Consider the following 24,360-nt stretch of genomic DNA (forward strand, 5'->3'; position numbering starts at 1 on the left):
TGAAGGCACCATTCAGAGCCTATGGTGCAGATCCAGCATGAAATACAGGACAAAATAGCACAGCATGTTGCACTATTTAGTCTGGGAAAATTTAATCCATGATGCCAGAAGCTGGTCAGACCCTATAAAAAAATCAATGGAGTCCAACAATGGAAATTGTACCTTGTCTCTTAAGGCCTATTTAGATGGGACAAGTGTCGGGCAAACGACGCCCAACACTAGTCCCCGCACATACTAGCTCTCGTACACGGGATACACGGGAGCTAGTATCGCTGGCTCTCAGCAGAGCTGCTGTAGGAGATTTCTCTCCTTTCACTCCCCCACCCCTCTCCATTGACATAACATAGCGGCTGTTCAGTACTGAACAGCTGCTATTTACACTGAGTGATCAGGGATGAGCTCATCGTCCATCCTTTATGCTGCTTCCTTGTCTCTTTTAGCCACCTAATGACTGCCATACATTTACATCAGTTATTTGCGCTAGGATGTGTCATTTATACAATTGGTTCATTCTTACTATTCTTTTAGCCACCTCCCTTTTACGAACCTGCCAATTGAAAAATAATTTGTTTTGCAACATTTTCCAGCAGAAGTCCGGTGTAACTTTCATAACACAAATGCAGCATTAAAAAAAACCTGCTAGCAGACTTCACTATTAAAGAGGTTGTCCTAAGGACAGATCATCAATAATAGATCGATGCGGGGTCCATCCTTTCGGGCTCTTTCCAATCAGCTTTTCGCTGAGGCCAGTGCTCTTGTGCACTGAGCTGGTGTCTACCGGAAGCAGACAGCTCCATTCTCATTGTAATGGCCAGGCCAGGTATTGCAGGCCAAGTTCTCAATTATTTCAATGGGAACTTTGCCTATAGCACCAAGCCTAGTCTCTGCAGTGGGGCCGGAGCAGTCTACTTTCTGTAGATATCAGAAATGAATGCAGAGGTCTAGTGAACAACTGATCGTTGGGAGTCTTGAGCAATGGAACCATGTTGTTTTTCTATTGATGACCTATCCAGCGGATAGGCCATAAGTAGTTTATAACTGGACAACCCCATTTAAAGGGGTATTCAAAGACTAAAATGCTAATGACCAATGATAGAGCCCCTTACTGATCAGCTAGTTGAGGGTGCCTCTTCCTCAGTCTTCATTGTCATGTTCATCAGTCACATGCCCTACGTGCAGCTTAGTCGCATTCAAGTGAGTGGGATAGAGCTTCAATACTAGGCATAGCCACGACAAAGTAGATAGTGCTGTACCTGTACTGTAAGGTTTGGTCATTTTTGCCTACTTTATTCTTAAAGAAATGGAATGAAGTGGAATAATGACTTCTGACCTGACCTTCCCACCAGACATTAGTGCTTGACGTTGACAATGTTGTACTTGTGGTTGAATAAGCATGAATCACTGCAGTTGTGTTCCAAAATCTAGCAGAAAGGGTAGAGGTAGGCCCAGGAGGCTAGTGGTAGCCAAGACCTCAAGGGGCTGTTAGGGTTATATCATGCATAGCAATTTTTGGGAAAACCCTGTAAAAGTTTTTCATGTAGTTTTTCTTTTTAGCCCAAACCACAAGTACTGTAGATTCAAAAGATATGGGAAATATAAAAATCTAGAAAAAAAAAACCTGTTCGCAAGACCACTCTTATAGCAACAAAATCCATCGCCAAGTGCCTATTGATATATTCATGGTTTTGAAGTTAGATGTTCATTAAAGACAAGTAAATGTAATGATCGGATATTCAGATACTTTTGACCTTATGCTGTATTTACACTGGCAAGTGAAAATCAGATCTACATCGCACTCATTTAGGCCTCCTTCACACGGGCGATATCACATTGTAGCGCTACAAAGTCGCATGTGACGCTACAAAATCGCGCGACTTTGTAGCATCACGTGTGAGGATTTTCGGGGGGGGAGGGGGGGGCTTGAAATATAAGCCCTACCCCGAAAATAAGCTGTAACTAAAGGAGAAAAAAAAAGTATACATCACCTCTTCCACACTGTCTGGGGCGCCGCCACATCTTCTCCCCATGTCCCGGCACTAATCTTCTTCTTCATCTTCTGGCCGGGGAATGAAAAATCCCCAACTGCTGGAAGCGCTGGCTGTGATTGGCTGACATTTGCTACTGTCAAAGTTGCATCGCATCGCATGCAAACCGCGTTTTCTTGTGATGCGATGCAACAGAGAGGAAGGCTCCATAGGAAAACATGGGCTACAAAACCTCATGAGTCGCGGGCATATCGCTGGACCTGCGAGGTTTGTGTGTCGTTTTGTAGCATGGGGGTGATACAGAAGGCGAAAGGGCGGGAGATGTGCATGGTATAGCGAGGTGGGGTGCTATACACATAAACAAGGGTCAGACTTAAGCCATATAGTGGCTGAATCAGTATGACTGCAGCAGGCGGTTGATTGCGGCTAGCAGTGATTGCAGTTAGTAGGACAGGGATCATGTTATCAGGTGTAGTACAGAGGGGTTTTGTTTAAGGGATATGGTATGCCTCGATGAAGAGGTGTGTTTTTAGAGCACTCCTGAAGTTTTTTGTGTCAGAGATTGCCTGGATAGTTTTGGGTAGTGCGTTCCAGAGGACTGCTGCTGCTCTGGGGAAGTCTTGGAGGCAGGAATGAGTGTTTCGAATTAAAGGGGCACTTAATCTGATTTCATTAGCAGAGCGGAGGGTATGGGCTGGGTGGTGGATTGAGATGAGGGAGGCAATGTAGGGCAACAAAAACATAAAGGGTCATATTTAGAGATGAGCGAGTATACTCGCTAAGGCTAACTACTCGAGCGAATAGTGCCTTAGCCGAGTATCCTCCTGCTCGTCTCTAAAGATTCGGGGGCCAGCGGGGGGCGGGGAGCTGCGGGGGAGAGCGGAGAGGAACGGAGGGGAGATCTCTCTCTCACTCTCTCCCCCCGATCCCCCGTGCTCACAGCCGCAACTCACCTGTCACCCGCGCCGGCAGCCGAATCTTTACAGAAGAGCGGGAGGATACTCGGCTAAGGCACTACTCGCTCGAGTAGTTAGCCTTAGCGAGTATACTCGCTCATCTCTAGTCATATTTATTACAGTTTTTACGCCATAATTCCTTCACAAGTTGTGCCTTTTTTGTGCAAATCAATCTAGATGAATTTACTATTGATTTAGCAAAAAATAATAAATGTTACATCTCTTATTCCAATTTTCAAAAAAGTGTCTAGAAAAGTGTGCATGGTTTGAGTGGACAGAGGTTTTTAGATATTGGAATTTAAACTTTTCAAAAAGTTGCAAATTTGTCACAATCTCGCTCCAGTAGGTGGGTGGCATAAAAAGCAACTCCACATCTCTTGCCTAGATGCAAAAACTTTATCAACATTGAGTGACATTCGATAAATTTGTCCCATTTTAAACAGTAGAAGGGGAGAAAAGCTGCCAGAAAACTGGCATAAAAAATTCCGGTGATGATATATCCCCCCCAAAGAGTTTTAAAGCTTAAGTACAATATCCTACCAGACTGAAATACATATGGAAAATCTGAAAGTACCAAAAATGATTTAAGTAATGTTGTAAGATTTTCTGATTACTGTAAAGATTGCAGCTTCTTCATCTCTATTTTCCACAGAAGGACAAAAGAAACAAAGTGAATGGGCAATCAAATCTGACTGCAGAAAGACCATAACTCTCTAAGAAAAAATGTAATCAGCAGATCTTTTCAAGACAAAATATTGATTTTCAACCCGTTCCATGTCACTTTAAACCATTGCTACTATTTTCTGTTCCACTGCAATCAAAACAATTGTGTATTTTTTAGATTCTATCACTTTTAATCTTTGTGACTCACCCTTTGAAGTCTTGAAGTAAGACAGTATCTCCGAGTAAGCTCAAGAATTCTCTAAAGGCTGGACTTTCTTCATTATTACCAAAAAGTTCCTCCTCTAGTGTCTGCAAAGAACACAAGTTAGACTGTATCAGAGCCTCGAAAAAACTATCGATGACGGTTAATTGTAAGACCTGTATTCTAGTTCTACATGTGAGAAGAAATACACACCCTTCACCTGCCTATAGGCATCTCATTTAATATACAATGGTTTCTCAGCATACAGTATTAATTGCTTCTGGGACGACCATTGTAAGTTGAAAATACTTTATTTTGTAACCGTAACTCTATGGATAACTGGTAATTGGTTCCAAAGTCCCCACAATGTCAACAAAAACTAATACAAAATGTGGATTAAAGGAAAATTAACAGATACCTAATACAGATAAAGCCATTTGACTTCAAGTTACACTGGTCTGGGAAAAACCATTGTATATTGAAAAGGTTATATCCTGAGTAGAGATGAGCGAGCATACTCGTCCGAGCTTGATGCTCGTTCGAGTATTAGGGTGCTCGAGATGCTCGTTACTCGAGACGAGCACCACGCGGTACTCGTCTCGATTAAACGAGCACTGACCATTGAATTCAATGGAGGCGGCAATACAGCCGGCTCCATTGAAAGCAATGGGCTGCCGGCGAGCGCAGGATGAATTTTCGGGAAGAGCTTAAAAATATAAGCCCTTCCCTGCAATTCATCCAGAAATGTGTAAAAACAAAAAAATATATATATACTCACCCGGTCCCGGCAGACAGAGTTCAGCCGCAGCCGACAGCAGTTCTCCTGAACTGCTCTGTGTAGTATTCAGCAGCCGGGGATTTAAAATCCCCGCCTGCTGAATGAGCTGCCTCTGTTTGGTCACAGCCTGATCAATCAGAGGCAGCTCTCACTCACACCCATTCATGAATTCATGAATGACAGCTGAGAGCTGCCCCTGATTGGTCCCTGCGATGAGCCAATCAGAGGCAGCACTCACTCACCCATTCATGAATTCATTGTATTGCCGGCTCCAAATGAATTCAATGGGCTAACATTGTTCTTCTCTGCCACAGCTGTTACAGCTGTGGCAGAGGAGAACGATCTTTATGCTGACAGTGCAGGGGGGGGGGGTCTCACTCTTGCCGCTATTGTGGCTGAATAGTGGGACCTGGGAACCTGAAATGCAGCCCAGCATGTTGCCCCTCGCCTGCCCTATCCGTTGCTGTGTCGTTCCCATCACTTTCGTGAATTTCCCAGATTTTCACAAATGAAAACCTTAGCGAGCATCGGCGATATACAAAAATGCTCGAGTCGCCCATTGACTTCAATGGGGTTCGTTACTCGAAACGAGCTCTCGAGCATCACTGAAAGTTCGACTCGAGTAACGAGCACCCGAGCATTTTGGTGCTCGCTCATCTCTAATCCTGAGCCATTGTAACTTGAGGGATCACTGGAAAACGGATGATTTAATATTCATGTTAATAAAGCATCTCTATTGTACACAATTCACTATAAAGGGGTGAACCCTATGCATAGAGAAGTTGATAATTGATCGCATGCTAAGTGCCCAACCTCTGGCTTAACTGTATGGAGCAACAGTGGTTATGCTTGGCCACTACTCCACACTAAGCCTCACCAGCACAGATGTGAAGATCCCCTTTTCTAATGATTGATGGATTTTCAAGCAGTCGGATCTCCACTAATCTAACGTTTATCACCAGTACTGCTGATAGGCGCTAGATGCTAATGGCTGTAATATCGCTTTAATCTATTAGTGACGGTTAATACACCTTTTTTTTGACATCTTTCCACATTTTTCTAAAGTTTTTTTATTGTGCAAAAGTAATAAAATATAAAAAAACTTAGATAAATTAGGTATTGCTGAGGGTCTTGACTGGACCCCCATTGATCAAAACTTTTTAAGTTTTTAGAAAGCACCATTACACTTAAAGGGGTTAAATAAGAAAGCTAATGTAGTAGAGTGTATCGACATAACTCAAAGGTTGCCACTATTATTTGGCAGAGCTTGCAGTCTTTATGGTTTGTTTATCACTTGATCTTCCATGCAGGCATAAAATGGTCACTCATTGGCAGCATATCTCGTGTAAACACAGACATTTCGGGACAAGCAATTATAGTAACGATTGTTTAGCCCCATATTTCTACTTATCCTCTGTGTAAATACTACTTAAAGGGGTTGCAACAGAATTACAAGTTATTCCCCATCTACAGGATAGTGGATAATATGCTGATCGGTGGGGTCTCACCGCTAAGCACCCCACTGATCCTGAGAACAAGGTTCCGGAGTCCTCCTCTTCTCATCACTGTGGGGAAGCTTCTCCCACATTATCAGAGGCGTAACGTGAAGCTGCCGGGCCCCAATGCAAAATATGGAACTGGGCCCCCAACTATAAAGCTTCATTGATAGTATTGGTTTGCAATATGGGGAAAAGAGACTTTATGGGCCTCCTGGGCTCCTGGGCCCAGGTGCGATTGCACCCCTGCATTCCCTATACGTACGCCAATGCCTATAATGACATCACAGTGAATCGATCGCCGGCTGAGCACGCATAGTCGTCGCGCTATTCATTTCAATGTGGCTGACAGAAATACCCAAGTGCTTGCCATTCGGCTATCTCACAGTCCTATTGAAAATTATAGAAGCAACAGTGCACTTGCATGACCATAGCTTCCTTCAGTTTCCTCCTCACTGCGAGTAGTGCAGTAAGCCTCAAGTGGTAAGAAGAGGGGGACATGGGATCCCTGTTCTCAGGACCAGTGGGGATCTCAGCAGTGGGACCCCAGCAATGAGCAAATTATCACTTATCCAAAACAAAGGGAATAACGTAGAAATTTTGGTAAACCCCTTCAACGAGCATTGATCGACATGCTATTTGTCAATCATTATAAGAAGCAAGAATTGGGCTGTGTAAATATACAGTACAATACTTTTGAATTGTCAGATGTGATTTTTGGATGAACCATCACATGATAGACTAATAAAACATAGCATATACTTTATACTGTATCTATCTAAGAGGTAAAATGAATTGGCATTGCTGAGAACATGTTGGGATTGAATAGCTATTCGATTATTTGTATTCTAAACCCTTCTGCTACTCCATATCATATTATTCCAACTACACAGCAATGTGCAGCTATACGGCGCTGGCACCACAAAGAGGTACAAAATATAGAAAGTTAATTAAGATGCCTGCCAGTGTTATCTGTGACAAATTAGTGGATTCATTTCTCTGTCTTTCATGATCTGAATTCTTCCCCTAATTACAACATTTTCATTACAAACATGGCTTCTTAGAATATTGTTACAGCAAAGAAACTAATCTCTTGGCAAACAGCAGCTTTCTTTAGATCACTTTGCAACCATGAAGAATACAAAAAGTTAACAAAATAATCCTGGTAATATATTGTATGTTACTAGGATGTTTGTAAAAGTGATTCAAGTCATTACTGATTGACTGTTCCCCAATTCAGAGATCGAGTGGGTGTTGGCTTGTGTTGGAGCTATGTGCCATAACACTGCCTGCTACAGCTCTGTTCCATGTATGATAAAATACTCCTGTATATCTGAAGTAGTGAGAAGTGAACTTCTGAAAATTTCACTTCTGCCAATTCAATGAACTTTTTCAAAACTTTTGGTTCGGTCCAAGTTAGTTTCAAACAAACCAGAAGTTCACCACAATCCCTAAAATTGGTGTAGAACACTGTCCAAGAGCCATAAAAGTCCTGTATAACACTCTGAGAGAGTTATACGTAAGCACTGGCGTAACTATAGGGAGTTCAGAGGATGCGGTTGCACCTGGGCCTCTTCTCTATATATAAAGCTTAGTACTATGAATAAAGCATTATAGTTTGGGGCCCTGTTACAGGTTTTGCATTGGGGCCCAGGAGCTTCAAGTTACGTCTCTGCATTAAAGGGTTAAGAGAAGTTGGGAGTCTCGAAGATAAACTTTTGCACCCAAGCCTTTGAGCCTTTAGCTACACCCCTGTGCAAGTGTTCAGGACTAATGCTAAGCAAATTGACCCAGTAGAACCTTGTTTCGGGTAGAACTTTGTTTAGTGTTGTAAGAACCGAACCAGAACTTAACAAAGAAACATATTATTATACATTTATGAAGGCCAAAGAGAACACCGTTATTGCACCTTGCTTCTAGACACCTGCACACCAATGCTAGGACTATCATAGACCAGTTTAAGAGATTGAGTTATAGGTGGCCATACACATTAGATTACAGTGACACTTGCTGACCATCTAATATGTATGGATGTGTTCTGACAATCTCCTAATGACGGGTGTTAGGGAAAGAAGGATCGGGCTGTTGAATTTCAATCTTTTTTCCAATTCAATCAATTTTTTTCCAATGGTAGATAAGCCACTATTTGCTTATTAAGCCGAGGTCAGCAGGAACAGTTGTCAGTAGAGTTGAGCAAACGTACTCTGTCGAGCTTGATGCTCGTTCGAGTATTAGCGTACTCGATGGTGCTTGTTACTCGAACGAGGGGAGGGAGAGGGGAGGGAGAGGGGGAGGGGGAGGGGGAGGGGGAGGGGGAGGGAGAGGGGGAGGGAGAGGGAGGGGGGGAGAGAGAGGGAGGGGGGAGGGAGAGGGAGGGGGGAGGGAGAGGGAGGGGGGAGGGAGAGGGGGAGCGAGAGGGAGAGGGAGGGGGGGAGAGAGAGGGAGGGGGGGAGAGAGAGGGAGGGGGGAGGGAGAGGGAGGGAGGGAGGGAGGGAGGGAGGAAGAGGGAGAGGGAGAGAGGGAGGGAGGGAGGAAGAGGGAGAGGGAGAGAGAGAGACCTGAGCATTTGGGTGCTCGCTCATCTCTAGTTGTCAGCCATCAGCTATCTGAAATACAGATATTTCCACTTTTACCTTAGCTCTAATTTGGTTAAAGACTGTGATTTTCATTAAATCAGTTATCTAGATATCATGACATGCCAGCTGACCTTATTCCCGATATATAGGATAGAGGTCTCGTGATAAAGTATCTGGAAACCATGTTGTGCTGGTCATCTCACGACACACATATTTAATAATATTTAATCAGGAGGAACAGTAAAGAAGGGCACATCCGTACAATGTCCAGCATAATGCTGGGGCTCTACAGAGACATGGCCTTATTTATAATTTGCTTTAAAATCATAAGATAACTAACAACGTTTCCCTTTCTAGAGACTATGAGGTTCATCCAACTATCGGCAACCGATTCATCTTAGGAGCTTCCCTGTGCAGTGTTTTATGTACAGTCTAATATTTCTGTACTATTCATAGCTTTTTGATATATTAAACCAGACTAGTTTAAGTGACCTTTACAACAGAAAAGTTGATGAGTTGAAATGTTGTTCGTTAGCTATGAGGTAGCAATTAACTGTTGAGTGTATAAAAGAAGGCTCCTATGTTATTGTTTTACGAGCTACGAAGACTCCAACAATTATAATTTCCTATTACTTTTAGCCAACTTCTATAAGGACGCTGTACAGAGCTTCTCATTATACACATCCCGGTCTTCAACAAGACTCACACTCAAACACACAGCAGGAACGATCTCGGAGGAAGTTAGGTAACATAGTTTGTTTTTGGAGTATGTAAAGAATTTCAGCAAACTAACATGAACTCCTTGCAGAATCGTAAGAGATTCGTATGAGGGCAAAAAGTGCTCTAGTAACATCAGAGTAGCTTTTCTTGCTGTGGACAAGAAACATTTTTTCTCAGAGGATACATTTGCTTAGTTTAGTTTCTTCTGTTTTACTGCAGCGCAGTGATTCATTTATGATGTGTAATACCCACTGGGCTCTATAACATTCTACCTTTTCTTTCCTTTCCCTCAGTCCTTATCTGAGATTTAACTGTTTAGTTAAATAAAATATTGGCCCACATTTACTAAGGACACTTTTACATGGCACGATTTTTGTTCAGTTAATCGTTGGTTTGTGTAAAACTGAATAGTAAATAGAGATGAGTGAGCATACTCGGTAAGGCGATATACTCGAGAGAGCATCGCCTTTTTCGAGTACCTGCTGGCTCGTCCTTGAAGATTCGGGGGGGCCACGGGGTCGGGGGCGGCACAGGGCAGCGAGAGGGAGCAGGGAGGAGAGTGAGAGAGATCCCTCTCTCTCCCTCCAGATCCCCTCTGCAACCCCCCGCGGCCCCCCCAAATCTTCAGAAATGAGCCAGCAGGTACTCAAAAAAGGCGATGCTCTCTATCGAGTATATCGCCTTACCGAGTATGCTCGCTCATCTGTAATAGTAATCCTTTAGTGTAAACATAGCAGGTGATTGAACGACCAATGATCATTTCTTCACTTATCCTTTGTCATTCATTTTATGCAGACATAAAAACCAAATGATAACCGATTGGCCTGTGTAAACAGGCAGTCGTTCATCTATGACTGCCTGTTCACTCTGAATGGAGTTGAGGGTCTGGAAGAGATCTCTGGTGTACACAGTGAGTAAAAGCGAATTTTTGGACAACTGTTGGGTGCTTAAGGGCCTGTGTAAAAGAACTCTAAGACACTTGTATCTTACAGTCTAAGTAAAGGAGATAACTGGAGGGATTTGGGGCCAAATGTATTAAAAAGTGCACACCTCTTTGACACATTTGTAAATGTCTAACAGTCACTATATAAGCATAGTTCTGTGCCAAAATTTGCATCATTTTTACTCTTTCTACTTAAAAATGTGGTTAGATTCGTTATATAGGGGCATTTTCTTTCAAAAGCTGCCCACCATGGCGTATCAACATATAAGATGCCATGCTTAGCTTCCCTGTTCCTCCGCCGTCCCTGTTTCACTGGTGCCCAGTCCCTCCTGCTTTTCACTTTACTGCAGAGAGATGACATCCTGACACAGGGACATGTGATCACTGCAGCTAATCACTGCCTAAAGTGGTCACAAGGCCCTGGTGTTGGCAGGGTCATTGCAGGCTCTCTGCACCCAGACATAAATGGCAGCTGGGAATAGGCACTGGTGGAATGAGAGGTGCAGGTGAGTATGGATTTTTACTATTTCAGCACAGCATGGTAGGCAACTTTTGAAATTAAAAAAATTGAACCTGGTTAATCCCTTTCACCCTTTGCAATCTAATTTTGTTTTTTTCTGCCATTATACAATGGCGCCAGTTGCTGGCTAGCGCTAGTACTGTGGTATGGGAAATGCCGGAGAGGCCCCCGACAACAGAGTGGCCAGTAAGCATACCCTGCCGGACATCTTCCGACATCGGAGTTGTACAGCCTTCGATTAGAATGTCTGAAGATGCCAGACAGTGGATTGGAAAGGGTTAATACCAAGGCCTACAGGTACTAAGTCATTTATGCCATTTTTTAAAAATATTGCATAAAAAGTCAAAAATTATGTCTTGCAACAAAAATGTTTGAGTTTTATCATTGCTTCACAAATTTAAAAAGTGACAAGATAGTTTCATGGACCATCGTTTGATCTCCGAAATTAGGCGCAGTTCATCAGTAGAGACTTGAGCCACTTTTACAGATATTCCAGTAACAAACAAGTACATATTATAGTGCTCACTTTCTCTTTAATAAATTTACCACAAATTTAATCTGTATGAATCTGTTCTGGGGTTTCACGACGACTTCAGAAAACATTGTGACCGAGCCTGTGAACGGAAATGAACTGCGCCATTCACTTGCATTGTGAAATAACGCAGTCGACTGCACTATGGCTCTGTTGGTTTCCGTTCAGGCGTTCTGTCACAGCGCTGTTTTCTGCATCTGAGACAAAACCCCTGAACGGAATCACATAGTGTATTAAATTCTCCCGTACTTAGATTGTCTAACTTGGAGGCCATGTCTACTTTTCAACAAGAAAAGCCACAAATTCTAACTAAATTTATCAGAAGTCATCATTTACAACTTTTGTTTGTATATATATATATATATATATATATATATATATATATATATATATATATATATGAAAAGACTAATCTAATTCTCTCACTTCCCGATGTCATAGAAACATGAAATTTGGCAGGAGCATTGATTATGTCATAAATAGGAAAAGCTAATGGGTCCCAACTCGATTATTCAATTCTATGCGCCAAAGAATTAGCGTCCAAATTTTACATACAGAATCTAATTCTCTCACTTCCCGATGTCATTTTATATAAAGGAAACATCACATGGTTACCTCCCCATGGTGTTTCTTGGGTAACACAAAGAACCATGCAAAATGGTGAACATATTTTTTTCCTCTGTATCTCTAAAGTAACCACGACTTCATAAGGTTTTCCATGTGTGAACACCAGATAAACACCAGTACCAAATTAACTCGGGCGAAGCTGGGTATATCAGCTAGTACTAACATAGTTAGCCAGTGTATGAAGAAGCATATTATAGAAGATGTCAGTTTAGAAGCCAGCAAATAGAGCTCAAGGTACCAGAATAATGCTTCAGCACCTTGGAGAGTGAATCAATTTTCTGTCTCAAGGCATCTAAGTAACCCCATCACTGTAGGGCAGACTGAAAGTGGTCTGGGTCCTCAGACAATAATGGCTGTTGGCACTTTAACAAACAGGATCATTATACACTTGACTCAGTAATGTAATTACTATGAGCTGCAATTATCTCATGTCATTTTCTAGAGCTTTCACTTAAACTTTAATGTATCTAACAGGAAGTATCTCTATGTCATGACCCATGGCCTTCCAATTTGATAAGTCTCGTTCTTGTCTAACTTACTTGTACTGCACCTTTCATGTAGTACATAACCTGCTTTATGAATTCATATTATAATATTGCTGTAAAATGCTAGACTTTTTTTTTCCAAAAAACACTCAAAAATATTTACGTTGAAAAAAATGACACTTTTCTTAGGCCTCCCTCACACGGGGGTTTGCCGTGTTTTACTTCTGTTTTCGGCTGCAGCATCACTTTTAGCACTCCTCATCATTGATGGGTAGCACTAAGCGCTCGTGATCGCGGCGCTGTGATTGAGCGGCTGTCTGAGCGGTCCCATTGAAAATAATAGGAGTGTTATACTGCGATCAGCGCTGTGCTGAAAGTGGTAAAAACCGTCTGTGTGAGGGAGGCCTTGAACTGCAGTTTGGCTTAGGTGAACATCCAGAAATATAATTGGCGACTGTCTGAACATCAATTCCCTATTATTTAATTTGATCCCTGCAGAAATCTGTTATTTAAGCTGAGAAGCTGCAGGCTGTTTATTACTATTTATTACTGTTTATTACTATCCTACCAAAAGTAATTTGACACCTGATCAAGAATGAAAAGTAGTATTTATTTACATATGTTAATACTTACACTTTGGCCTTAATAACATTGGATACTCGCATGGCATAGTTTCTACTAAAGTCTGATACACTTCAGCAGGTACTTCCCTCCATTCATCTTGCAAATGCCTGGTGAGCTCTCCCCCCCCCCCCCCCCAAAAAAAAATGGACACTGTTCACATTTCCTGACTCAAAGTTCCAGTTCATCCCAACAATGTTCAACGGACTGAGACTATGCCACATAAAACATCCAGAGGTCATAATGGAACTTCTACTGCACTTAATTGTAGCACAACACACTTTGGCGAAAGGCATTCTCGAGATATCCTCCACACTCAGGTATGTCTATCTGGTTTTGAAGATGGAGTAGTGCGATTCATCCCTCTAAAGAATTTTCTTCCATTGTTTAGCTGTTCAATTTTGACTCTCATTGCACCATTGCAGATGGGCTCATTCATCTTCTTTGAGAGCACAAACCAGATGTTTGCAGGATGAATGAAGGGAAAAAGCTGCTGAAGTATATAAGACATCAGCAGAAATTATACCACTGAGAGTGTCCAATGTCATTAGGGCCAAAGGAGCCCCACTAAGCAGTAGCATGTAAATACATTCTACTTTTGATTTTTGCTGAGGTATCCAATTACTTTTGGTAGGACAAGTATAAAGCTAATATATACTTTAGATCAGTATTGGATTCTGCAGAAATACATTGTAGCGCTGCACTGTACTGTATAACCAGATAAGCACAGATCATATCTCACCATATTTGTATTGCTCAGCCAGTCACTATCTTTGTTTGTCTGCAACTAGAGCAGATGCTCCTCGGACTGAGAATGAAGTAGAGGAAATTTACTAATACACCATATGTCATGTATAAAGTAATTACCAAACACTTCTTCCCATCAATCTCTGTAGATTAGGTGACAGCCCTAGCTGCCAGTTTAATAGCTGCAAATAATTGTTCTGAAGGCCAAGTCGCCTTGTGTATTGGTCTTCTGATTATTTCCTACATGTGTCAAACTCAATGGGATATCATTTAAAGGGGTATTCCCATTTGAGACCTTCGATATGCCATTAGTTCTGACCCTGACCATTCTGAATGAAGTGACTCGGAGTTGTTGAGACTTATGGAAGAAGCAGCCTAGCTGGTTTTGTTGCAATGTTCCTGTAACTCCTATAGAAGTGAATGGAAGTTACTGACACAATGTTTCTGTAAGCCATTCTGTAGTTTTCATGCTACCACTTTTGGGTACATATGGCTTTTAAAATCATTTTTATTGCATTTTTTGGAGGTGAAACAAAAAAAGCATTTTTTATTTGTGTCATTGGGGGACACAACTTGACCATGGGTGTACAGCAACTGCCAATTGGAGATGGACACTAAGTAGAAAGTGAGTTGGCTCCTTCCACTTGCTACATACCCCCAGCAGGCACTCAGCTAATCAGTTTTTAGCTTAGTGTCTGTAGGAGACAGACAAGCGGACGGCGATCCTTCTTGGCCACTTAGAAGAGATCAACGGAGTAGTATTACTTTCCACTCTACCCCCACACAAAAAGGGCAAACTGTCAGCTGATTCCTGCCCATTGCCTGCCCTGTTTTTGAAGCACATGGTTCCAGCACATGACCCACCAGCAATTAACACCGTGAAATGTCAGTGCACTAGGGATGAGCGAGCATACTCGGAAAAGCACTACTCGTTAGAGTAATGTGCTTTATCCGAGTATCGCAGTGCTCGTCCCTGAAGATTCGGGTGCTGCTGCGGCTGACAGGTGAGTCGCAGCGGGGAGCAGGGGAGAGCGGGCGGGAGAGAAGGAGAGAGAGATCTCCCCTCCGTTCCTCCCCGCTCTCCCCTGCAGCTCCCCGCTCCGTGCCGGCACCCGAATCTTCAGGGACGAGCACAGCGATACTCGGATAAAGCAAATTACTCGAGCGAGTAGTGCTTTAGCGAGTATACTCGCTCATCCCTACAGTGCACCCATAGAAAAACGCGGGTTACAATGATTGCAGTTCTTGCGGATGAATTTTTGCACGCAAATACGTGCACAATTTCACTCGTGAGAAAGAGGCCTTACAGAAATATTACGCACGTGTGAAAGGTCTCTGCGCTAGCTCCATCCATAAGATGTAAATTTATGTTCCTTTGCTGGAATCCCTCCACAGCCAGGATGTACATTTACATGCTGAGGTGGGAAGGCGTTAAAGCCCATTTAGACACAACGATTATCGCTCAAAATATGTCTTTTGAGCGACTTTTGAGCAATAATCGTTGTGTGCATTTGCAGCGCAAGGTGATCGTTCAAACGTTGAGCAATCACCTTGCGCTCTGAGCAGGGGATGCAGAAGACAAGCCCCTTTGGCACATGAGCACATCTGCTGCAAAATCCCAATGAAATCCAAAACAGACATCTGTAACATTTGTGCAGATTTTGACATAGAATCCAACGTTAAATTTTCACAATGCAAAGGAGAGATGGGATAATCTTCCACCGAACCACCTATAATGAATCAGTATCTGACCTTTTAAAAGGTCATTTGCATGGCTTTTTCCCAGGAAGCATTGCATGGTCTATGTAAGACTCCTTACACCCTTGTGGTGCGATCTCATCATCAGCCACAAGTTTACTACTATGAAATCACTGGGTAATGTGTGTCAGGAATGCTATCTTTTCTCCTTAGGGAGAGCACCTGGAAGGTGAGCAAGAAGACTTATACGGCTATTCATGCTCCTCTAGGTAATATGCAAATAAGCGAACAATACCTCTGCAGCGCCACCTATCGGAAAGCAGCATTCCTGCAAGTCAATGTCAGACTCTTTATACAAGCCTTGTAACAATGACTATTAATTGAAAGCCAAGCCAGAATCCATACACAGACAGCTGTTTTGGGGTGTTTGCCCCTCATCAGTGTGCAGTAAGTTTCTGGCTTGGCTAGAGAGAGGCCTGTGATGTGGGCCAGGAACAATATATTTTCTCCTTGGGGAGAGCAGTGAGCGAGGAAACTTATAAGGCCATTCATGCTCCACTGGGTAGTATGCAAATAAAGGAGATGGAACATTACCTCTGCAGCGCCACCTATTGGATGGCAGCATTCCTGCAAGTTAATGTTAGCCTCTTTATACAATGTAATGTGTAGGACCATGCCAATTATCACATTTAGTACAGAATATCCATAGAAGTACATCTATAATATAGAAGACCTTTCACTTACTTGCTTCAGCTGCTGATATATAACACCAAACTTGAATGTGTTGTTGATTTCGTGTTCATCGTACGCAACAATCATTTGTGACGACTGAAAGAAAGAAACAGTTTAATTTAACTAAGAAGAAAAACAAAAGTTGATAAAAGGTGCTGTTTTTGTCTGTGGGCGTGACCCTGCACACTCTAACTCTTGCGCTAATTAATGCTGAGTGAGTCAGGCTGTGTAAGGACATAGCCTATGGTCAAGAGGAACGTTAACACTTAGGCTATGTTCACACAGTGGAATCCACCACGGAATTTTCTGTAATACTGCAGCAGAAATCTGCAGATATTCTCCTACATATCTGCATGTGGATTTAGCCCTGTCAATGGGCGGAACTGCAACGTGTTTCTGCATGAAGAAGTGACTTTTCACTTCTTGACTGCAATCTGCACAAAAACCTGCAAAATCCATTGACAAGGCTAAAAATATATGCAGATTTGCGACAAAGACAGCAGCATAGTAGCGGTGGCTTTACAGTGGAAAATTGCACAATGGATTCTGCTGTGTGCATTAATCCTTAGAAGATATGAGCACATCGGGGAGAGCAAGCTGGGTACTAATTTTACCGACCTCAAAAGGATGGAAGGCTGAGTCAACCTTGAGTCGGCTACCTGAACCACGCAGGGATTGAACCTGCAAACTTCAGGTAGTGAGCGAGAGCTTAGCACTGCTGCCACACAAAGCCCACACATTGCATAGAAAATCTACACCAAAATCTTTGCATGGATCTTGATGCAGATTTTGGGTGAAAACACATTGACATAGGTGAAACTAGGCTCTGCAGTACGTGGTGTAGCTGCACCTCAACGAGGGAGATTTTTCTCCCTCACCGGCAGCTCAAGCTCTGCGCCAGAGCGCAGCAGTATAAAAAAGAGGTGGGAAGTCAGCGGCTGCCCGATCTTCCCCGTACGTAGTATTCACTAGGTGAGAGGAAGATAGGGCATGTCCTATATTATCACGGCCGAGAAATCCCAGCGGTGAAAACAAAACCACTAAACTCCTAATGAGATCAGTGTTCTGGTTTTGTCCCGTTATATGGCCGTGATGATCACAGTTGTATAAGGGGAGAAAAACATGTCCATGTGTTTAAGCTCACTGCGGAATTCACAAATTGCATTGCAATAAATAAATGTTATTGGCGCGATTTAGTCCAGTTATTCCCGTTATTATGATTTTCACGGCTGCATAATGGGACAAAACGAAACCAAATGCTATTGTTTTCCCTAGCGGGATTCTCTCCCATTAATAGTATGGGTGAGAAAATATAGGGCTTGCCCCATCTTTCTTGCATGTAGTTAATACTAAGGCCTCAGTCACACGGGCGTTTTTTCGCGCGATTTGAGGATCGCATAACGGATGCGCATCCGCTAATCGCGTGATCGGGGCCGACGATTTGCTGAAAAATCTGCACCTAGCAGCGTTTTCAGCGAAACGGCCCAGCGCTGCCCGCTATCCTCTGCCACAGCTGTGGCACAGCTGTGGCAGAGAAGAACGATGTTCGCCCATTGAATTCAATGGAGCTGGCAATACAGCCGGCTCCATTGAAAGCAATGGGCTGCCGGCAAGCGCTGAATGAATTTTCGGGGAAAGGCTTAAAATATAAGCCCTTCCCTGAAAACCATTCTGAAAATGTGTAAAAATAAAAAAAATAAAGTATAAAAAAAAGCATTTTGACATGACTTTTTGAGCCGATCCACAGAGGATTTCACCCCTCTAATTAAATTTAGTTGAAGAGCTGAAATCTATGGCAGATCCACACTAAAATCCATATCAAAATCTGCACCCCTTGGATTTTTATGTTGCAGTAAATCTACAGCAAATCTGCCCTAAGGCTAGTTTCACACGGGCGACCGCAATTTTGGCGCGAGAACATCGCGGTAAAATCATGACAAAATTGCATCTTTTCCCCTGCGATTTTTGAGCGACACAGCTGCTTTTTCTTGCAAAATCATCACTACCGCTCGTGATTTTATTGCGCGATTTTTTTTGTGAAAGTCAATTGGACTTTCTAATGTTAAAATCACAACACAAGTTTGTTGTGTTGCAATGCGATAAACAGGAGGCTCCATAAAGAAACATGAGACAGAAAAAATTTGCACATTGCTGAAAGATAGGACATGCCGCGATTTTTTGTTCTCTCAACATCGCAGATGGGAAGGAAACCATTGGAAATCATTGGTTTCATAATCTGCTTTTTTATTGACTCTTGCATCACGCGAAAATCGTGCGATTTTCTCGCCCAAGTGAAACCGGTTTTAGGGCTCATTCAGACAAGCGTATATCGGTCGGGTTATAATGCTCGGCCGATATACGCTGTCCCTCTCTGCAAAGAGAGGGGGCGGGCCTGGCCGGGAGCAGTGCACTGAGCTCCCGCCCCCTCTCCGCCCCTCGCAATTATTTGCAGTGGGAGGGGGTGCAGAACTTAGTGAACTGAAAATGTCATCAGTCAGTTCTCCATTTTATAGAAGTAATTGTGTAATGTACCTTGGGGTAGAGAACAGGATTAAATTTGAGTCCAGTAGCGTCGTCACATAAGGCCTGCAATAATAACCACAAACGAGTCCATAATTAGAAAAGTAGATGCAAAATCATGAAGAGATGTATACAATCTCATTATGTCATTAGTAAGGACTAGTTTTGAGCAAATCGAACAAGCAGAACCCTGTTTCATGTCGAATTTTGCTAAAAGTTCGGTTTGGCATAAACCTGAAGCGAGCTTTAAGCAAAGTTCTACATGAAGCAAGGTTCTACTGATTTGGTTCGCTCAACACTAGTTCTGAACTCTGGTGTATAACTCCATCTAGAAGCCCTATATAGCACTCGCAGGGCTTATTCACATGAGCCTATATCAGCTGCCATTTTCACAATCAGCCAATATACGCTACCATCTGATGCATTGGATTCCAATGCATCAGATCACACAGGCATATTCCCGCGGCGTAAAAGCACCCGGCCAACAAATATAGCATTGGGCGCTTTTACGCCATGCAGCAAAGATAGTCCTGGAGCTATCTTTGGGACCGGAATACGTCGGCCACTGCATGGGCTCCTATGGGAGCCAATGACGGCAGCCGGAGAAGGGAGGTGGCAGGGAGTTTAGCCGTGTGACTGCTAAACTTCCTCCCTCTTCTCTCCTCTCCTCCAGCTGTTTGCAATGGGAGAGGGGGGGGGGGGGCAGAGCCTCCATCTAGACCACTTCCATTGGAAACAGCCAAAGGGAAGAAGAGAGGAGGTGAGCCAGCAAGGGGGAGGGAAAGGGAGGCAACGGCATTGAAGCTTCAGTGTATATGCAACGTTAGATTTGTGCGCCTGTTCACGCATTTTTACAGCTCAGGCGGGCGCACCTTAAATCGCCTAAGCTCATGGGAAAGAGCCCTCAGAGTGTTATACCAGGATTTTACGGCTCTTAAACAGTGTTATACCCCAGATTAGGCCGGCTGTCCGTGGGAGCCGCCACCCAGGAACAGGAGTCGCCGCAGAATCTCCGCCAGTCAGCCCTATCTACTAGATAGTCTGACCATGGAGAATCGGGGCAATTCGCAGCACTCGTGGACAGGAGCCAGTGCTTTCCATAGCAATGCTATGGGAAGCGTCGGCCGGTGTGATTCGCCAACGGTTTACCGCCGGTGAATAAACTGCTTTGGACAGGGGGCCTTAAGGGGATTTGGTGAATTACCAATTTGGTTCAAGCTATTTTAGACCAAACGGAAAAATGGTTTAGTCTGGCTAAACTTCAATATGTGTACATGTATCTCACTGCCATGTCTGATGGAATATGATTCACTTGTATTATCACGTGCCTATTTACAGATAATACAAAATGCAGATTCTCGGTCACAGATTTGAGTCTTCATAAAATGCTTAGTAACTGTGTAATTACTTTTCTCATCCGCTAATTAAATTACACAATGATTTCTTCTCCTTTCATGTATAAAGCTGAATATAAGTCTGCTGGTTTTCTGTTACTAGAGCAATTCCCGGTAACATAGCATATTAGGCTGAAAAAAGAGACATGTTCATTTAGTTCAGCCTATTATCCTGCAACGTTGATCCAGAGGAAGGCAAAAAATTCCAATGAGGTACAAGCCAATTATCTTCATTTTAGAGAAAAAAATTCCTTCCCAATCCCAGTCTGTTAATCAGAATAATCCCCGAATCAACAACCCTACTGAAGTAATCAGTAACTGTAAAATGTAATATTGTTACACTCAAGAAAGGCATCCAGGCCCCTCTTGAACTCTTAGGCCAGCTGTATAAGGGCGGATTTGCGGAATTCGGAAGGGGCGTCACCCTCTGGATTCCACAGCAAAACCTGCCATAGCATGCTATGGTAAAGTGACTTTTCCTGCCCACGAGTGGAAATCAATTGCGATTTTCCACTCACGGGGAAAAATTGCAGCATGCTCTATTCCTAGGCGGATTCCGTGCGGACGGTTCCATTGAAGTCAATGGAAGCCATCCGACCTGCAAACCTTCCGCAATAATCATTGCTGGAAAGGTCAGGGGATCCGCATTATCACCTAGCGACAGAGCAGCATTATCTGTACTGTGCATGTGTGCCAGCCTGCACCTCTGTAATATAGATAAGAAGATTGCGAACAGGTACAAGGGGTCACCAGCCGAGCACAGGGTCAGATTCCGCAGCAGGAACCTGCATGCGTAATCTGGCCCGTCCGTGTGCAGGTGGCCTATGTGAGTTCCCCATCATCCCATCCTCAGGCAGAGAGCTCCTCAGTCTCACTGCTCTTACAGTAAAGAACCCCCTTCTATGTCGGTGTAAAAAACTTCTTTTCTCTAGATATAGAGGATGTCCTCTTGTTACAGTCACAGTCCTGGGTATAAATAGATGATGGGAGAGATCTCTGTATTGTCCCCTGATACATTTATACATAGATATTGGGTTGTCCTTCAGCTGTCTTTTCTCCAAACTAAATAATCCCAATTTTGCTAACCTCTCTGGGTATTGTAGTCCGCCCATTCCATTTATTAACTTAGTTGCCCGTCTTTGAACCCACTCAAGCTCTGATATGACCTTCTTGAGTACCAGTGCCCAAACTGCAGCATTAATATAAAAATGAACATGCATAACGCTTCAAGGGTAGAAATATGGCATGTATAAACGAAAAGAGGTAAAGTTTGTGCTCTCTAAATACTCTGGGTACTGTATCCATACCCACATGACATACCGTGTTTCCCCAAAAATAAGACAGTGTCTTATATTAATTTTTGTTTAAAAAGGTTTAACGTTTTTACATGTATAGCTGCCTGGACACTATTTAAATTAACTTGTTTTAATTAACTGTTACCAGGGCTTAATTTTGGAGTAGGGCTTATATTTCAAGCATCTTCAAAAAGCCTGAAAAATCATTTCGCATCCTCAAAAATTCTGGAAAATCATGCTATGTCTTATTTTCAGGGAAACAGGGTAGATACAGTGTGTATTGGGCCACAAAAAACTAAAGTCCCCCAAAAGTGAGATGTTGAAAGCAGATATGTCATCTCATCTATTAAAAAAGCATACAAGAGAAATAGAGTGAAGAAAGTGCCATGAAGCAGAGAGTTACACCACTGATCATTACTGCTCACCTTTGCTATCTGGGGAATACTAGGAAGTTTGCTAAACCCAGCCAGTGGGATTCTTTCATGTAGAGTTTTTGCTTTAGACCTAAAGAGAACCAGATGTATTAGAGGATTTCCGAATAAGGCTTCAATATAGTAGAAAACAACCTTTTAATTAAATTGCACAAAAAATTGGAACAATACTCATAAGCTACTTTCCTAGTTTGAGGGGGTTTCACCGCAATTGCAGAGAATAACTCTATTGGTAGTGCGGAGTTCACATTATGGTTGTTTGTTTAACAAATGGAAAACAATGTAACTTCAGTTGCTGGTCTAGGATCAGGTTCAAGAGGTGGCCAATGGTTCGATAAACTCTTTTGGAGATATTATATAACTGCTGGTAATACATATTGCCATGCACAAACAGCACGTCTCCCTTCTTCAGCAGGAGTATATGTAAACTGATCCCCAGACACGGGAGGGGAGTAGGCTTTTTTGGTTGGGTGTTGCAGCAGCTGGACAGAGAGAATGTGCTGAGACGAGTCATGGCTGAAAGTGCTCTCAATGGTGTTCTGGGCCCAGAATTAAGAAAACTGAATATGGTCGACTCCAATAAGAGGTATCACCTGTGATCACTGGAGGTAACTGAGCTGTAATCACTATCACTGTGTAGAGCCATTATTTCATTACATTATATGGTAACTGTATTATTTTGAAGTATAGTAAAGCTGAGCCAGTGTATCTAAGACTGCACCATTATACAGTTTGTCTTAGAAATATATATAACTTTTTTTTTTGGGGGGGGGGGGGGGTGGTAGGGGTAGGGGGAATAGATCATATGCTCACCCTTCGGTCATGCGCAATTCAGATTTTGGTGCAGAAAATCCACAGCAAATCCACCATATGCGAAGACAACCTAAGGATGGGCTGCTACTCATGGATCAGGGTTTGCGCTTGGCCCCTGTGCTAAAATTTGCCAGCCATCCCTGTGTAATATGGTTGCAATGCTGCAGGATGTTTGTAGGCTCACAGTAGTAAGAGTCTACTCACACGTTATGGTCATACCACGGTTTTGCCATGATTTTTCAAAAATCGCATTAAAAATTGTAATTTGACCGCCGCACATGAATAAATCCAGACTGTCAATTTTGACATCAGAGAAGACAATAAGGCATTTACTTTACACACCTGAGTATAATTCTTAAATATTCTATGCTGTCGGCTTCTTCACATTTGATTGAAAGGATCAAGTTCCCGAGACTGCTTCCAGTGCAGTAAAAGTTTAGATGGTCCTAAAGTAAAAGTGATCATGTTAATTGAGGAACAGTCAACATCAAAGCACAATAGACATTCTCCATTCATCAGCATCATGGTATAAAGTGGGCTTTTATATGTGTTCAATCAAATCTATATATATAAAGACGAAAGCCCTCACTGACTCACTGACTGACTGACTGACTGACTGACTGACTCGCCAAAAGTTCTCCAACTTCCCGATGTCGGAGAAACATGAATTTTGGTGCAAGCATAGATTATCTCCAAAATAGGAAAAGTAATTGGGTCCCAACTCGATTATTCAATTCTAGCGCAAAAGAATTGGCGTCGAAATTTAACGTACATAATCTAAATCTCTCACTTCCCAATGTCATAAAAACTTCAAATTTGGCACGGGCATTGATTATGTCATAAATAGGAAACGCTAATGGGTCCCAACTTGATTATTCAATTCTATGCGCAAAAGAATTAGCGTCCAAATTTTACGTACGGAATCTAATTTTCTCACTTTCCGGTGTCATAGAAACTTGAAATGTGGCACGAGCATTGATTATGTCATAAATAAGAAAAGCTAATGGGTCCCAACTCCTTTATTCAATTCTATGCGCAAAAGAATTAGCGTCCAAATTTTTACGTACATAATCTAATTCTCTCACTTGCTGATGTCATTTTATATAAAGAAAACCTCGCATGGTTACCTCCCCGTGGTGTTTCCTGGGTAACGCAGAGAACTATGCAAAATGGTGAACACATGTTTTTCCGGTATCTCTAAACTAACCACGACTTCATAAGATTTTCCATGTGAACACCACATAAACACCAGTACCAAAGTAACTCGGGCGAAGCCGGGTATATCAGCTAGTTCATTTATAAAAACAATCCATGGCCCCGTAGGAAACTTTAGACAGTTACTTTCCACACAATATTTATAGACAGATACGTGTTATTTCAATAGCTCTACAGTGATCATAGGCATTTTACGTGCGCCCGCCTGCACCGTGAAAACGCATGAATGGCAGAGGGCCCGGCGCATATATGCTGAGGCCGCAATACCGTGGGGCCTGGGGAGACATTTCCTCTTCCCACCCTCTCACCAGCTCACCTCCTCTCTCCTCCCCAATGGCCGTTTGCAATGGAAGGGGGCAGGATGGGGGCGGAGCTAAGCTCTGGCCCCCTCCTATTGCAAACAGCAGCAAG

The 24,360-nt window shown here is 42.8% G+C and overlaps 1 protein-coding gene across 1 annotated transcript in view; it reads right to left on the reverse strand.

Moving 5' to 3' along the window:
- RAP1GAP2 (RAP1 GTPase activating protein 2) overlaps positions 1 to 24,360 on the reverse strand; it is a 188,584-nt gene that overhangs the window by 70,377 nt on the left and 93,847 nt on the right. The window contains exons 6-10 of the mRNA XM_066599625.1: positions 23,077 to 23,180; positions 21,916 to 21,994; positions 18,814 to 18,867; positions 16,294 to 16,377; positions 3,813 to 3,913 (exon numbers count right to left, since the gene is read on the reverse strand). Of these exons, the coding sequence (XP_066455722.1) occupies positions 3,813 to 3,913; positions 16,294 to 16,377; positions 18,814 to 18,867; positions 21,916 to 21,994; positions 23,077 to 23,180 (422 nt within the window). The remainder of the gene's footprint in view (positions 1 to 3,812; positions 3,914 to 16,293; positions 16,378 to 18,813; positions 18,868 to 21,915; positions 21,995 to 23,076; positions 23,181 to 24,360) is intronic.

The sequence above is a fragment of the Eleutherodactylus coqui genome, chromosome 4, assembly GCF_035609145.1.
Source record: "Eleutherodactylus coqui strain aEleCoq1 chromosome 4, aEleCoq1.hap1, whole genome shotgun sequence".
Classification (NCBI taxonomy): domain Eukaryota; kingdom Metazoa; phylum Chordata; class Amphibia; order Anura; family Eleutherodactylidae; genus Eleutherodactylus; species Eleutherodactylus coqui.